The sequence below is a fragment of the Filicampus tigris genome, chromosome 4 (genome assembly GCF_054856515.1).
Source record: "Filicampus tigris isolate MCC_2025a chromosome 4, RoL_Ftig_1.0, whole genome shotgun sequence".
Taxonomy (NCBI): Eukaryota; Metazoa; Chordata; class Actinopteri; order Syngnathiformes; family Syngnathidae; genus Filicampus; species Filicampus tigris.
Genome location: NC_141220.1, coordinates 29,451,396 through 29,468,227, shown reverse-complemented (window position 1 = coordinate 29,468,227; position 16,832 = coordinate 29,451,396). Strand labels below are relative to the sequence as shown.

The 16,832-nt window shown below is 45.1% G+C and overlaps 1 protein-coding gene and 1 long non-coding RNA gene across 6 annotated transcripts in view; one reads left to right on the top strand and one right to left on the bottom strand.

Moving 5' to 3' along the window:
* Positions 1-109: 109 nt before the first annotated feature.
* The window catches only part of LOC147149388 (uncharacterized), a 32,227-nt gene continuing 15,504 nt past the window's right edge, over positions 110-16,832 (top strand). For 4 of the 5 annotated variants that reach the window (XR_015086662.1, XR_015086658.1, XR_015086660.1 and 1 more), the window contains exons 1-3: positions 110-239; positions 11,884-12,109; positions 13,392-13,486. This is a non-coding gene — a long non-coding RNA (uncharacterized LOC147149388). Of the gene's footprint in view, positions 240-11,883; positions 12,110-13,391; positions 13,487-14,346; positions 14,422-16,832 lie in introns of all 5 variants that reach the window. The other variant, XR_015086661.1, reaches the window with a different exon arrangement.
* Positions 2,232-7,553, bottom strand: LOC147149389 (parathyroid hormone-related protein-like). Its single transcript, XM_086028660.1, has 2 exons — positions 7,450-7,553; positions 2,232-4,408 (listed from the first exon to the last, which is right to left on the bottom strand). Exons 1-2 carry the CDS (start codon positions 7,551-7,553, stop codon positions 4,033-4,035), a joined length of 480 nt encoding a protein of 159 aa, XP_085884786.1. The 3' UTR covers positions 2,232-4,032.

Genomic DNA, 16,832 nt, shown 5'->3' with positions numbered 1-16,832 from the left:
TTATGCTGTGCGCTTTTATTTTGCCGCTCTTCTGGTAACTCAGGAAGTGATGAACCACAAGCGATGTCTTGGCTTTAAGGAAATGCTTCTATAAAAAAGGGGGGGGGGGGGGGGGGGAGGTCTGTGACGTGATACGATGCTGATTGAATAGTAATTGTTTTTCCTTGCTGCTCGAGGTTAAGGACTTATATATGGATGAAAGCACCTGGCTGGAATGGGAACAAGCCTTGTTCAACAAGGTATTTGTGCCGTTTTATTTCTTTCATGTTTCGGGTGCCTTTTTGTTATTGGTTTCGCGGCTACGCTAATGATAGCCTCTCGCAGGTGATCAGAATTGCATCCTAGCTAGTGCTGCCAGATTCCGGTTGTAACTCGTGTTTTCGAATGTACGACTGAAGTTTTGTTGAGTGACCGTCTACTTTTAATGTTTCTCATTTATGTTTATTATTGTATGTTTCATGCCGTAGCTCTTACGGTGTGTCCATGAGAAAAACGGCTTCACTAAAGAATCAAAGGATCAAACTTTCATCAGTACGCTTCACCATTGTCTGGCTGGGTCCGCGACACGGGTTAGTCTCGAAAGCACATTACACTCTAAAAACAGTTGGCTTAAAAAGTAACACAATTTGGGGTCAAGAAAGAAAGTTGGGTCAAATGGACCCAAGTTGTGGATCGCTCCGTTTTTGACCCCAAATTGTGTTACTTTTAAGCCAACTGTTTTTAGAGTGTAGGATTCCGATTCTTGGCAAGCGTGCAACGCGAAGCTCATGACAATCGCCATCCTGTGCCCGGAATAGGATGGGAGCTTTCCACGGACAGACAGGCCGACGGCATCCACCGACCCTGCTCCAAAGTGGCCCCTTTTCCGGAGAGCCCCGAAACGTCCCTTTTTTGTTCCGCCGGCAACATGGTTGCGTCGTCATCCGGGAGAGCGAGGCATTCCCAACGCTTGACCTTAATCGGTAGCTTGTCCAAAGTGACAAAGTCGCAAATTTGATACCCTGGCGAACGCAAAGCAGCGACATTGGGGAAAAGGCCCCCCGAGCTTTTTGCGAATGACAAAATGCAAACTATAAGGTCATGGTCAACTTTATTTTCCCCAAGGGACCATTTTTTTTTGCAGCCAGCAGTTAACATGAAAACACATGAAAAATCCACTTCCGCACAAACCATATGCAAGGTGTACAGTGTTATGCCGTATTATTGAAAAGGGCAATGGAAACTGGTATGAATGAGTTCTTAAAGTAGGAAGTCAATGCAAACATTTTTTGTTCATGAATATGTTCTATGCAAGCCCACTAGTTGAAACAAGGCATTCTGATAAATATTGCATTTGTGGAATAAATCTTAATCCACTCGTTTTTAGCCATCTCCGGGGGCGGCCATTTCTTTGGCTCTCGCCGTGCAACCGCACAGGAGGGCGAAGGCTGAGAAGGGAGGTGACTTTATGACACGGAACCCGCAGACCTTCTCGCTCCCCTTCTCCTTATCTGGTTGAAAGTGACAAGCAGAAGCGTGACAGGCGTGAGGATGTTGACGACGGCGGCGGCGGCGGCTCCGCGGCCGCTTAGCCGCGTGAGGAAAGTTGCGCTCGTGTTGAAGATGAGACACCTTGTTCATCCCGGGAGGGAGAGCCCGTTTTCCGGCTTCAGTAGGTTCGGGAGTGGAGGGAGGAAAGATTACAATCTTTGCCATCTTTGAAGTGTGTGCTAGCCACGAAATAAAGGAAGAAAAAAAAAAAAAAAAAAGAAAAACAACCTCACACAGGGTCACAATCCGAGCTGGGCATTTGGCTCAAATTTCTCATTCGGGGTACCCCTCCGCCGCCGTTCGCCATTTTGTCCGGCCGGACCAACTATAGGCCGGTCTGCCTAAGATTTTCCGTCTACCAACTTCCTCTAGTTGCTACTCGTCTTTAGCCATCTCTGGGGGCGGCCATTTTCTCTTCTGTCGACTGAATATGACCTCACAACGACCAATCGCGGCTGAGCTGTTTTCTGAATCGGAGCCGTGATTGGTCGTTGTGAGCAGTTGTGAGGTGATTTTCAGTCGACGCAAGACAAAATGGCCGCCCCGGAGATGGCTAAAAATGAGTGGATTAACACTTATTCCACAAACGCAGTATGTATCAGAATGCCTTAGAACATTCTGGAAAAATAAAAAGTTTGCGTTGACTTCCACTTTAAAATACATTGAAAATGAGTTGAACAAAGCTTTCCTGGCTTCTAATTTCCAAACTAGGTATCCATCCATTTGTTGTGTCTATATGGTAAGGCGATCACGCATTTATATGGGTTCACAATTGTAACGGCCCTCCGAGGGAAAAAAGAGGCTTCCGACTACGCGTAGTTGCCTGGTTTTGCGCAGGGTCGCGTCTATGGCTTATGGCCTGCAAAATGGGCGTCGGCCACGGAGCGGTCCGGCACCTCGGCGGAACGCCCAGCTCCGGTCGCAACGGGCGGAAGGCAAAGAGCGGCGCCGTCCCGACCGAGCTTTCCCAACTGACAGCCGGAGAATGAAAAAGCACAAGAAAGTCCTTGGGAGTACGTCTTTAATGCCTGATGAACAACTGGACGCATGTACATGAAGCTCTCAGTGCAAGTCAAGAACACGAAACGGCGTTCTCTCCAAATCGACGACGGCGCCGCGAGAGTGGCTCGGACCAGGCGTCCGATAAAAATGACATCCGCGGCCGACGACAATGAGAAAGCCGCGCCGTCCGGGCGGCGGCGTCCACCACAAAAGAACACGTCCGCGATACGGCTAAAGTGCATTATGGGATTCGGTCAGCAGCACCGCAATACATTCACCAAATAAATAGACACGTTCCAGATGAAATAAATTACGGCGGCGCAGTTGGAGCCGATGGATTCGGCCGACAGTTTTGTCAAGCCGCTCCCAAAACAATCGGGAACCGCCAGCTGTTGCCCGGTGCCCGTTTGCCAAACAACAACAACAAAAAAAAAGGCCAAAGGTCAAGATGAGCCCTGCTCTGTGTCTTGCAGGTGGAGCCTGCGTCCAGGTCTTCAGGCCTTTGGCGGGTCACACTACACCCGCACCCATTTCGGGCCCGATTTTAACATGTGCTAGATGCCACCGATGATGGGCCCCGACCGTGATCCAAGTAGATCAGGGAGGGGGGGATTAACTCTCTCAAGGCGCACCACATGTCATCGTAATCAGTCATGATCATCTGATTTAGAGACACCAGAAGAAAAGAACACTCTTAAAGTCACAAGCACAAGATAACTCCAGAGAATCTGTAAGAGACATTGGAGTCGGGCTTTTGGCGTGATTTTCCGAAGGGAGGGCAAAACGCTCAAATTCGACTCCGTGGTCAGAATGCCTACGCGCAAAAATGAGAAAGAAGGCACACAAATCTGTACTACTGAACAGGTTTAACATTGACGATGATCGGCCCAAAGCGTTTTGTGAGCAGATGAGGGAGGAAGAATTCCATTCTTATCAACTCTTGACACACCACTTCATTATCGCTCCGGTTAATCTTTTAGAGACATCCAATCATCGGGATGAAAAACGCTCGACGATCAGTTTTAGGCGTTCTGAATACACAAAATGAGGAGAAAAAACGTGCAATGTGATGCTATCATAAATTTGGAACGGATTGAACATTCACCGTTGACCGTCCATTTCCCGAGCAGGAAAGACCAGAATAGTCTTACCCGCAACATCTTTCTTGGACAGCGGATAAGCGGGCGTATGGTGCAATTGTTTGGAAGGGAGAAGACGTATCAGGCAAATCAGGCCTGAGCGTCGCTCGGCGTTAAACATCAAATTTGTCAAAGGAATGTTCGCCCCGCCTGGGGATTGGTTACGAACACACTGAATGAGATCGTAAATACTGAGCGGGTGTGATTCCCCCTACGCCGGCGGACTCGGGATCATCTTTCAGAGACGCCCGATAATCGGGCCTCCGGCGCCATTGGCGGCGCGAGGGAAAGTGGGCAAATTGGGCCCGATGGCAGGCCCCCGCCTTTTAGCGCAGCGTGGCTCCGGCACGTCCGGACTGGCTCAGTGTCGAGTCGGGGCCGAGCGGGTCCTCCTGCGCTTCTTGTCGCCCTCCCTGCGCCGGCCCAGCCTGGCCTTTTTTTTCCTCTTGCTGGCCGCCTTGAGCGGCCGGTCCTTGTAGGCCAGCGCCTTGTTGGTCTCCTGCGGCAGCACGGGGCCCTGGCGCTCGGGCCCCAGCCTGTGGGCCAGGTCCTTGGTGGCCTCCGGGGGCTTCCGGCGGAGGTCGTTGCCGCTGAAGTCGGGCGAAGTGGGCGGCGGCGCCCGTTCCTCGGCCGTGTGCACCTCCTCCAGGAGCTCCTGCAGCCACAGGCGACGCTTCAGCTCCTGCATGCTGCGGCCTTTGTCGTGCATCAGCTGGGCGTGGCTCACCGACCGCCGCCTGCCGGCAGAGGGCGACCTTGGGTCAGCGTTGAAATGGACAAAAGGCTCACAGAGGAGATTTGACACGTCTACTCTTCCGCCCGTTCGTTTTCATGCTGGCCGACGGCGGGAACGCATCAGTCGACGTGGGTCGGAGCGCCTTGTATTCTTACGCGTTGTTACGTCGATAGTATTCAGATTGAAGTTTCCGTCCCAAGTTTTCGCGCATATTTTGTACCAACAGCTAGTTGGCAAATTAGACACCCGTCAAATGGCGATGGCAGGCAATTGGCCGTAGGCGGCGACGACAGCAACGCCGGTCGTTGATCACCACGCCAAATGCAGCCGCGGTCTGGTACGTGCATACGCTGGGAAAAAAATAAATGCATGGAGTACTGTACTTGAAACAAGCTAGGAAAGTTGTCTCACTCAGAAATTCAAAGCGCATTTTTACTTGCATATCGTCGCCGGCCCGTGAAAAACACTTATGTCCAATTTTGGGAAAAAAATTTCTATGCGGTGTCTGTAACGCGGAAACGCCATTCACCTAAAAATAAGAACATTGAAAAAAAATGTGTTTTCAGTCACGTAACAGCGACGAAATTCTCAGTTCGATTAGTTAGCGCGTCCGCCGCACAGCGCGGATCGATTCCGGCCTCGGCCTTGCAGCACCTTCTCTCCGCGCCCGCCTGCGGGGGGGGGGGGGTTCTCCGGCGACTCCGGTTTCCTCCCACATTCCAAAGATGTGGTCGTTGCACGCTACGGTAGGTTCATTGATCACTCTAAATCGCCCCTCGGTGTGAGTGTTTGCTTGTCTCTGTGTGCCCCACCGATTGGCTGGCAACCGATTCGGGGTGTCCTCCACCTACTGCCCGAAGACGGCTGGCATAGGCTCCGGCACCCCGCGACCCTCGTGAGGAGAAGCGCTTTGGATAACGGATGGATGGCTAAACAAGAATTACTCGAGTAAAAATGACTTTCAATGACCTATTAAATATTATTGATTTATATTTATTTAACCCAAGGTGTCAAATCCAGGTCCCGAAAGTCAAAAGCGTCGCTAAAAACAACCAAATCAAGAAAATCCCCACTCATCTCTTGCAATTCCATCAATTCAATTCTGACAGCATCGTGAATATACAAACAAAAAAAGAAGCAGTTGTGGTTCAACAATGTGGGGAAAAGGACCTTGCTCGATGTAAACGGTTAAATGTAAGGCCATTTTCTGAATAAATCCGACCAGATCATGGCGTTTACATTTGCTTCAATAAATACGCTAAAGAAACATTACATCTTTCTTTCTCTACAGGATTTTTTTTTTTTTTTTTTTTTAGCACTGTAAATATTGCTTTGATTTCACGATTTCATGCCTGCTTTGTGACCTGTGTGCACTTACTGGCAACAACGGCGCACTCGAACGTGGCCACTGACACGCCGCGGCCGTTAAGTCAAAAAATGGATTCTGCCCTCTTTGCTCATCCACCTATCTGCGGCATGCGCACGCTCGCGGTCCACAACGAGGCGCTCTAAAGCAGCGACCGCTGTCCGAAAACACTCGGGGAAACTGAAATTGTGAAAAGCAGTACAACACGATATGCCCACAAGTGAGTAGGCCTACTTGATCATTTGCAGTCTTTGCAGGTCTCCAGCAATTATCTTCAAACGTGCCAAGTCAAAGTTCAAAAGTACAAACTTTTCAAACCTATTTTTTTCAAGAATATGTAACCAGAAGGCCCACGAGTTGAAACACGGCATTCTGATGAATAGTGCGTTTGTGGAATAAAATGCGCTCGTTTTTAGCCATCTCGCCATTTTGTCACTTGTGTCGACTGAAAATGACATCGCAACAGCTCAGGTAACGACCGATCACGGCTCAGCTTCACAAAACAGGTCAGCTGCGTAGTAGTTGCGATGCCATTTTCAGGTGACAGAGTGACAAAATGGCCGCCCCCTCAGATGGCTGAAAACGGCTGGATTAACTCGTATTCCGCAAACGCAATATTTATCAGAATGCCGTGTTTCAACTAGTGGGATTGCATAGAACATAGTCTTGAAAAAAAAAATATGTTTGCATAGACTTCCCTTTAAGTAGAAAAGTTACATTGTATTGTATTGTTGCCAATTATACCCACAATAGATTGGCAAAACAACAACTGCCAAAATCATTTCTCTTTTAGCTTGCATGGTACTCGTAAGTGAGAAAACCCCCCTAAAAATCACTGGACTAGCGTATCTTTGGTAACATTGTGAACCCAGTAGTCAAAAAATGCCAAGTAAGCTAATCATAACGGCAAAACTGCAATTTAACCGCAAACCTACAATTTGGGTTGCTTTTGTCAGATTGAATTACATTTCTCAACAGCAATTCAACAATTGCCTTAGGGAATATTTTGCTTCTCCAAAGGGGTCGCATCACATTTGCTCATTTGGTTCTTTAACTTCCCTGCTTCGTGTTCCTCCAAGTTGCTACTATAGTTGTGCTTTGTCAAATAACTGCATCCCCGGAATGTTCCCTACTCCCTCATCTACAAATGTTCCACTTTTGGATGGCGGACAATCTGGTTCGCTACAAGTCATGAAACGGTGATTCGGGAGGATGGAATGAGTTGAACGATCCTGAATGGGGTGGGGAAGAAAAATAACAAATAAAGTTCAGAGGACAAAGCGCACATCAGTTTTGTGAAAAATAAATGCTCAAGTCAAGTACAGACCCCTGGAAATCCACTTCAGTACACTTACAAAAGCTTTTGCTTGCTTCCCACCAACAACGTTGTTGATGCTGAAGTTCAGTTCAGTAGAGGGCAGCAAAAACGACTTTGCGCGCGAGCCCATGACCACCAAACAGTCCGGCAATGTTTCTGCACCGGGGAGCCTTTTCTGAATCAACCGAAGGCAACTGGCTTCCAATCGGACGCTTCGCCCAAAAGAGAGCAAAGGAAGGAAAGCCGCCTTTTGTGTGACGCCACTTGGCACGCGCGCGCCTAAACGCAACCGCAACAAGCCGACCTGAGCAAGTGGCAGGCGGGCGGGCACTGATGCGGAACTTTGAACAGCACTCACATTCTGCCACCGAGTGCGTCCGCTGGCCTCCCGTAAGGCGTCACTGGAGAACACAGCAAGAACACGGCCAGACTCCACTGATGAAGCAGCACCATGGAGCACATCCTTACACAACTGCAAAACACACCGCTTTGGTTAGGGATTCATCCAGTTGATTGAAAAAAAAAAAAATCAATAATAATAAACATCCGCATGTTTGGACTGACTATTCAGTTCATACAAGTGGGAGAACAACCAACTGGTACTCACATGATACTTTTGTCGGCGAAAACCTCCCAAAAGATCCGAGCGGGAGCTCCTAAAGATGACCCCCCCCGTCCCCCTTGTTTAGAAAACAATGTGAAATGATTTGGGCCAATACAAAGCAGCCAGGTTAAAAGTTGTGTGCAGATCCATTGGCGTGAAGGCAGCCTGGGGAAATCCCCCGCCAGTCTTTTCCACTCATTTGCCTCCCAACAGTGTGATGAAGTGGGGCTATTTATTTCTGCCCGATGTTCCGATTAAAAAAACAAAAAGCAGGATAAAGATAGTCAGCAGAAGCAGACGAAAGCGTGGCACCAGGTCGCAGCCCACCAGCTGCACTCCAACATGAGGTGGTCTCACGAAGGCTGGAGCATCTTCTGTGGTGGTCCGCACAGCAGCTTCTGAGAGGCTTTCTCTCTCTGACTCAGCCTGTGTGTCTGGGAGAAGGGGGGGGGGGCGGGGGGCGCTCCGAACTCCTCTTTGGGCTTGAAGATGCAAGCGCCACACAGTTCAGTGCTTAACACCCTCCCCGGCCTCAAAAGCCAGAGCCTCTCCCCCGCTCCCTCCCTCCCTCCCGCCCTCCCTCCACTTTGCACTCACCTGCACTGACAAGAAGGCGGCGTCCGCGAAGACGATTCCAAAGCAGCCAGCCACTCAAATTTCTCAAGCTCTTTCAAAAAGGATCCACCTGTAGCCAAAGGGCACCGAGTTCGATTGTCGCAGCGTCGGACCTGTTTGGCCGACCGTCTTGAGGAACGCTCCGAAGTCAAGGCTTTCGAACCCTTGTATTGTGTTGGGGTCAAAATTGACCCGTTTTTCAAGTCAATTCTGGGGTCAATTTGAACCCAACACAATACAAGGGTTTTAAGTGTTGCAGACATGAATTCATCCCAAAAGCCGATCGACCATTTCACAATGCTTTTAAGCAACAGATAGTTTTCAATCTGGTGACTGGTATTTGCTGTGTGTCGAGCTAGACTTGAAACAGACTTGACAGACTTAATTCACCATGTTAGAACGTTAGCGATTGCATTTCTCTCTTCAAACACTCAATAAGCACCAGAACCAAACAATGCGTCTGCCACAATGTTGGTCCAGATGTGCGCCACATCACGGCAAAACTATCCATAACTGCCAGGGCACTTGCGGGTGGCGGAACGCGAATGACTACCATTGACCTGAACTGAAACCAGGACAAAAAAAAAAATGCTGCTCGGGTCGCCAGAGAAAAAGGTCAAGTAGCCATTTCTCACTGGGAAGCAAAAGTCTCATCATCGGGTTTTGAGGCATTTTCTCACAGCTGTCATTTGGCGAAACACAAAGGCTAGTCTGTTAGCCAACGTCAGTTGGACAGTGCGCTATCCGTTTCATTGTCAAAAGTGATCAACTGTGCCATTAATCCAAGAAAGGGAAAAGCCAGACCCTCGATGAGCATTACGGACTCTCTTTTAATCAACTCACTCGTTGAAATTGCAGAGGTTCCCTCTCCCCTCCATACAGTTGACGTCGTAGAACATTTACGACTGACCATTCACACATTCAGAAGAATTTGCTGTCTTCTCAATCGCTCTGATCCGACCTGAGACCTGAAACTTTCGGCTGTTTTCCGGTGTCTATTGTATATAGTGTTTTATGTTAATTTATTGATTTCACTTGTTGTATTATGGATATTTTGTGGTTTGTATGTAAAGTGCTTTGTTACAGCGCTAGCTCTTGTGAAATGCGCTATACAAATAAAATTGTATTGTATTGTACCTAGAAATCAAGTTCCAGGTAGAAGTTGGGGCCAGAGAGGTCAGATTTTTTTTTTTATGGATCATTTTACTAATGTATTACAGGTCAGTTTCACACTGACAGTTTTGTAACACGGATTTCCGCGTATGTCGGATTTCGCAGTTAAAGTTAAAATTTACGTCAAAATACTTTGTATAAAAAACGAAATGACATCAAAATAAAAGCATAATATGCTTTACTTAGCATTACTGCTGAGAGGTAAAAGGAGAGGAAGGCGAAAAAGGAAAAAATACTGCCGGCGCGCAGACACAATCGAGACGATCTGTGTCTGCTCAGCCGCAAGGAATGCCGGTCTTTGTAGTACAGGAAGTGCCTGAATGCGGAAGTATGTTGTTTGGCGCGCAACCCGCCGCAAATTCACACGCAGAGGTGAACAGGCTCAGAGACGCAGCACAAAAGCACACTTTTGGAGCGAGGAAGGAACCGGCCGCTTCATTCCTGCGGTGAGTGACATGAATATCGAGTGTTTTATTGACAGTTGAAAGTAACACGCGGAAATGACGTCCATTTGAGTCACGGCGTCGTGCGTCGCTTATTCAAATGTCGGAGCAACTTTGTCCGCACATTCATGTAATCGAGTGATTTAGATTGTTTCAGACATTGAAATTTTGACCTTAACCCGAATATTGTCGGCATGTCAACGTAGTCACTACGGTGCTGGGGACAAAATGGCGGAGGAGGCACGGGCGTCGTAAAATCGAAACGTCGTAAGTCGCGTACGTCGTAATTTGAGGACTTCCTGTAGTGTCGTGTCAGATGAAAAAGGAGGTCAGGAGTGACAGGTGTGCGACCACCAAGGTGGTCATGTGTTACCGTACAAGGCGGGGGGGAGGGGCGGTCTTGGTCCAAAGTACACAGCGAGGCCCTAACCACTCGCCCAAGGGAGAATGACCCTAACCTCAGAGAAACTCAAGCCATAGCCTCTCAGTATGCACCATTCAGTGGATACCGCCGCCCCCCTTGCCTCCTGCCGCCAATCCTTACCTGAGCAAAGCGTCTCACCGCCGCCTGGTTACGGCGGCTTCTGAGGTATCTCTACACTCGGGCTGGGCAGGAAAGCGTGGCCTGAGACAAGAAAGGCCGCGATTTGAGTTGTAAGACCCAAGCAACCCTAACCAAACACAACCGCTATGGTGGACTTTCTTTTCACCAGGATGTTATGTATTACAGTCAACCTCTGTTTAGTTTTAGCGCAGGGGATATGTTTCAGATCCTTGTTGCGGAAATTCCGCAACGTACATTCAAGATGCTCATTTGCCATACAGTATGTGCACTTGAAACCAACAGTAGCGCTGAGCAATTAAGAGTCTCCCTCCGTTGACAGAAGTATAACAGATTAAAAAAGGGCTATTGTAAGAATAAGAATGTATTTTATTATTCATGTGTTGGATTCTTGTGGACAAGGCCCGTTAGCTTTATTAGCTTGTGGGTTTAGCTTTAGCTTTTCCAAATCTACACCCAACTTGCTCGATGTGCTTTGCTTCCACATATGTATGCTAATGGTTCACACACACACACACACATTGACAAAACAAGTTCATAGTGTTCCAGCTACTTTCGCTCCCCTTTCCCTTAGAGCTGGAACACCTTTGTAATCAGGGACTCCGAAGAAAATAAAAAGAGATGAGGCGCGGGAGCCGGGCAGAGGGTTTTAGGAACTGTAATCGTACACTTCCCTGCGCTCTCCTTGCAAGTAAAAAGACAATATTGTTGTCGAGTGTCTTCTCCCCTCATTGTGTGCATTGTTTACTAATGTCTCACTTGGTGTAAACCTGACAGCTATACAATGTAGAAAAGTACAATTTTAAAAAAACAACAGAAAAAAAAAAAGATTTCAGCAGCAGCAAAAAGAAAACTGTATCTAACGCGAAAAGATGCAGGCATTTGACTGTACGTTTTTTAATAAGCAGGTTGCGGAGTTATTGCACAGTGTAAACGTTCAAGTGAGCAGGATTCCAGAAGAGGAATTTTGCACAATGGTGGAAAAATTGTCGTGTCATTTGTCAACCTTTTTCCTTAAAAAAAAAAAAAATCACATTGCTGTGATTCTGATTTATTGTGACTGACTTATTTTTTCTTTTGTAAACTATTCATGAATTTTACAAGACAATTTTTATCCAGGGAAAATATATATATGAATATATATATATATATATATATATATATATATATATATACATACAAATATATATATACACATACAAATATATATATATATATATATATATACATACAAATATTTACAAACCTTATATATCTGAAATACAATATTTAATGGATTAATTTGTTTAATTGTGTGGATTTTTATTACTCCTTCAAAGCAAATGACATAACTTTACCATTGTTTTATGCGTCTAAATGTTTTAAATGTGAACATTTCTGATCTGTTTTTTGCAGACTAGAAAATGCCTGAAATTCCCATTTGATTCTTCCAAATAAAACCAAGCAGCGTGCCAATTATGACGTGAATATTGATTTATGATGGCGGGCACTCCCATAAGTGCAAAATTGTGATGTTGACATCAGCTCCCATCCGTGAGCGCGATGCTCGCACTGGGCGTCAACCGGCAGCACGTCTCCCCATTTCGTGGAAAACACCATCGGGACAGCAGACAACTCCAATGTAAGTAGAATTTAAAAAAATAAAAATAAAAATATTACAGTGACCTTTTATAAGCTCAGCCGTCCTGGTCACTTCCTGTGCGAATGAGCTTTGGACCGCCTAATGGGCGGAAAATAGAAAAGAAGAAGAAGAAGAAAAAAAGTTTCTGGGCCGCTTCCCCAGTTGCCTTTCACGCTGCATGCCAAGTGATGTGTTGTTTTGTTTGGTGTGTCATGGTGACCGCCCGCCACCTACTTCATGCTTCTTCACATGAATATGCCCAACAAGCATTTTTCTAAAGTCACCGCAATGCAAGTTTGGGAAGGTAGTAACTTCGGAAGATTTTCATTTTGGCCCTTTTGACCCTTGTGGCCAAACTTCAACCAGTCAAAACGAAAAGTATTGAAAGTGTTGCTTCGTGCCTGTTTTCACTTTCACGCTGTCAACAACTGGCAAACTATTGCATAACATCACTTTAAGGTGAGGAAAAGAAGACCCAGACTTGTACAGTTCTCCAAATAAGATTAAAATGTGTCACTCCCACTTGAAATTTACTGTCAAACCAAATATATCAATTGATTCACGCAAAAGAAGGATTTCAAATTAAACATAAAGTCTACTAATATAAAACTATATATCAGTGTTTTTCGAGTCAAGGCACATTTCTTTCATTGAAAAAAATCCCGCGGCACACCACTAGCTGAAATTGTGAAAAAAAAAAAAAAAAGCTTATTTTAACAATATAAGTGTTATATTGTTTATATAAGCATTTTTTAACATTGAACAATGACGTTATATTATAACGTCTTGAATAGGAATTAAATAAACACAAAGAAGAAAGTATTTTATAATGTTTCATATTGACACTTACTCAGTATGAAACATGGGCCTGTTTGGATAAACATGCATCTTTAATTCGCTTGTCTCTAAACAAAGACAATTAGCTACCTGCTGCTGCTGCTGCTGTCACCTGCTGGTATGGAAGAGTACTACAAAGTAGTGAAGACATGATTACGCTGCCAGCCGCTAGACCGCACAGGCACACAAATTAGATCCTTTCCCATGGCACCCCTGTCAATATCTCGCGGCGTTTGAAAAACACTGCTACATGTAATACTACAGACACATTTGATATTTCTTATGGAAAAAAAATCCAACAATTAAGATTTTTTTCAGAATAAAATCAGAATTTTTGTGAAAAAAAAAAGTCACAACTTTACTATAATGTTCATCTTGTCTTCTTTTTCGTTAAAGTAGGTTTGAAGTGTCTTTTTTTTCCAACAATGATCTTCTTATTTTGAAGGTTCCCCCGACCCGGTCAGCTGTTTTTAGACATGTCACGAGGAAGCAGTGACAGCTCCAAAGAAGGCTTCATTGACAGCTGAAACTGTCAGCACGGTAAGAGAGTTTTCTCTTCACTAACATAAATTTGAATTTAAACATTTTCATCTCATGAGGATTTGTTGTTATAAAATAAATACATTACATATGAACAGTATGTTGAATGTATATATTCGTCTTGTGTCTTTGATGTTTCCATTCCAACAACAATTTACAGAAAAATATGGCATATTTTGGAGATGGTTCGAATTACGATCAATTATTTTTTTAAGAAGTGGTTAACTCGATTAAAATTTGTAATCGTTTGACAGCCCTAGTGTGTGTGTGCGTATGTGTATATATGTATATATATATATATATATATATATATATGTGTATATATGTATATATATATATATATATATATATATGTGTATATATGTATATATATATATATATATATATATGTATATATATATATATATATATATATATATATATATATATATATATTGTGTGTGTGCGCAAATTTGAACTGTGACGATGTGTGCGCGCAAATTTAACGTGTTAAACTGTGACGATGAAGGTTTCATTTGTCCCCACAGTCATGATTAATGCAACATTTAACACCTTCATACATTTCCAACATAAGACATGACGCACAGGTTCATTTTTTCTTGGTTACGTCCACGCGTGCTGGAAAGTGTGCATCCACCGTTGGAAATGCGTACATCCTGCACATTACCTAACTCGTGTTCAGGGTTAGCCAAACATTTTTCGGCATTTATTTAATCCGAGAGCACCTCCAAGATTTGTCTGCCCCGCTGCTTGGCTGCGTGATATATGATCATCCTCCTCCTCCTCCTCAAAGCGGCTTCTGGGCCCACTTCCTTATTTACAACTAAGCTTTTTTTTTTCATGTTAACCATAAATGTCAGGCTCCTGGAGACAGAGAGTCGGGGAGGTCCGAAGCGGGACAAAAGCGTGTTGTCCAGACTCAGTCTAGAGTGCAGGTACATTAAATCATTATTTTTCAGACAGGAAATATCTGCCAATGCACATTTTGCCTGTGAAATATGTTTCTAAGATGAAATGATTCCAGCTTGGCAGAGTTGTGCTCAGCTCTCAACAGGAGAGTGCTTTCAATCCCGTTCTGCTTCTTTTTAGGCAAAAGCTAAAGCACAAAAAAGGTTTTTTGGGGTTTTTTTTTTTTTTTTTTTTAACCTCCACTTACAGCACTGAGGTGTAATTAACCTTTGGAGCACTTTAAATTGCTGCCATTAACAATCACACAGTGGTGGGAAGTAACCAAGTAGTATTCAAGTCGATTTTTCAGGTATATGAACTTTGCCTGAGTATTTATTTTCGTCCATATGTTCAAAAACAGACATCTGCATTTTCTACTCCTTATTGTCTCATTCCGGATGACGTCGCAACATAAAAAGGACGGAAATAGCAAGAGGGAAAGTCAACCGATCTTTTGCGTTTATGGGAATGGGCAAACATTTCTCTACATGTGTGTACATTGAATACAAACAGTATACACTATACAGTATATATTCACGTTTGTGTGCCGCGGAAATGATCAAATATCAATTTTTGACAAGAAATATATATTTTCTTCTTAAAAAACAGTTTTTCAAATGTATTTAGGCCAAGCACGTATAGTAACAGGCCAAAAAATTCAAATTGTTCTTCTACTAGATGACAGAAGGTATATAATGACCCCGTATTGCCACTTTTTGTGAATCGTTTTCGACGTTTTGCCAAGTGGTGCCCCGTGAGATGTTTTCCAATGTGAGATACACACATGGCTCAATAAAGGTTGAGAAACACTGCTTTAAGCTACCACAGCAAAGTAAGCAAAATAGCAAGTCAGGAGCGGCCTATTGGAGCATCCGAACTTGAGTTGGGGTTAATCAGAGGCACTTTAAATATATGTGTAATGTATATGTAAATAAACACAGATGTGCCCCTCTAGGGCCCATTTATTCAAAGGCGCTTGCGGGTAAAAACTCAGATGTGCCTTTGGTTTAGACGGTGACGATCTTTCATACCCGTCAACCCCGGGGGGTGTACTGAATCTTACGAAAGTTGTAATTTGCCCTTACCTTGTCTGTATATAATCTTACACGTTATTTTCGAATGGCTCATGTCACGCGAACGGAAATCAACTATGTACGCTGTACATGTTTGAAAAAGTGTTTCCACCTGTACAACTTAACAGGTATGCTGTTTTGGGGGCTTGAACACTCCAAAATTGGAATCCACCCTCCGATGTGGACAAGTTGAATACGCTCCACCGTTGCGTTCCCCTATATGTGGCCCAAAACTTAAAACCCCGCTCAGATCCGCTGACATTGCGTACACGTTTACGTCACATACGTAGTCTGAGGGAGCCAGGCACTGTTCGGTGAACAAAGTCCACATATCGGCGTATTTTGTTTGGCAGGACCCCCGCTCAATGCCGTTTTGGGTTTTGTTTACTTTACAGCCTGGAGTGGCTGGTAGAAAAAAACTCTTCTGCTTTGCCTGTCCAAACAAAGTGCACGAATCAGCGGCGATTCAAGTCAAGTTGCGAATTAGCCATTGAAAAGCAACGTCGAATCGGAATTTTCGGATTTGAGTCAAAACAAGTCAAAGCACATTGTCGTCAGAGCAATATTGAGATGGTGCTCACTTCTGCGGGCATGTGACGTGTCTATGTGGGGAGTGCACATGCGTGAATGCTGCGTGCACGCTACGTTCAGCAGATGCCTGGAAGTAGTTGCGAGTCTTTGTGAATATTTGGCCAGCAAGGCAGTGTATTAATGCCTCACTGATGACCTCTCACACCATCCTAGCAACAAACGATAGGGAGTTTGCAAACTTGGGCGTCGGACCTGAGAGACGAAATAGCCTAGCGCTAGCTAGGACGAGGCTAGTACAGGTGCAGGATCCTGAAGCAAATGTGATCTATTTCTAATGTGATCAGGAGAGGAGTGAGGCGGGAAGAGGTCGGTAGAACTGTTTTGGGGAGCAATGCTCCTCAATCTCCTCATTTAGTGGAGACGTCTACTAAAGATGATGTCACGTCATTGCCACGCGAGAATGAATTCAAGTCAAATATAAAATCGACACTGTTAGACAAAATACTCGGTCTGTTTTCTATTTTTATTGATATACTGTACACTTAAAAAGAAAGAAATGTAATAGTCAATTTGTGATGCTTGCACCTCTTATTTACATGCCCTCAAAGGCAGCTCGGTGTCTGCCGAAAACCCCCACGCAGCCGCACAGCCACCACCACGGTCTGCCCGCAGCCGCCTGCCCGCGACCCGTCACCCAAAACATTAGCATAAACCTCAGCCGGCCTGCCAAGCTACACACGCGCGAGTGCGCGCACACACACACACTCGCGGCCGAGCTTCTCGTCCCACTGCAA

Bases quoted from the DNA above. Each gene is read 5' to 3' on its own strand.
- LOC147149389 (XM_086028660.1), bottom strand. From the start codon at position 7,553: ATGTGCTCCATGGTGCTGCTTCATCAGTGGAGTCTGGCCGTGTTCTTG. The intron at 4,409-7,449 runs GTGAGTGCTGTT...CTCTGCCGGCAG, and splicing joins GACGCACTCGGTGGCAGAAT to GCGGCGGTCGGTGAGCCACG.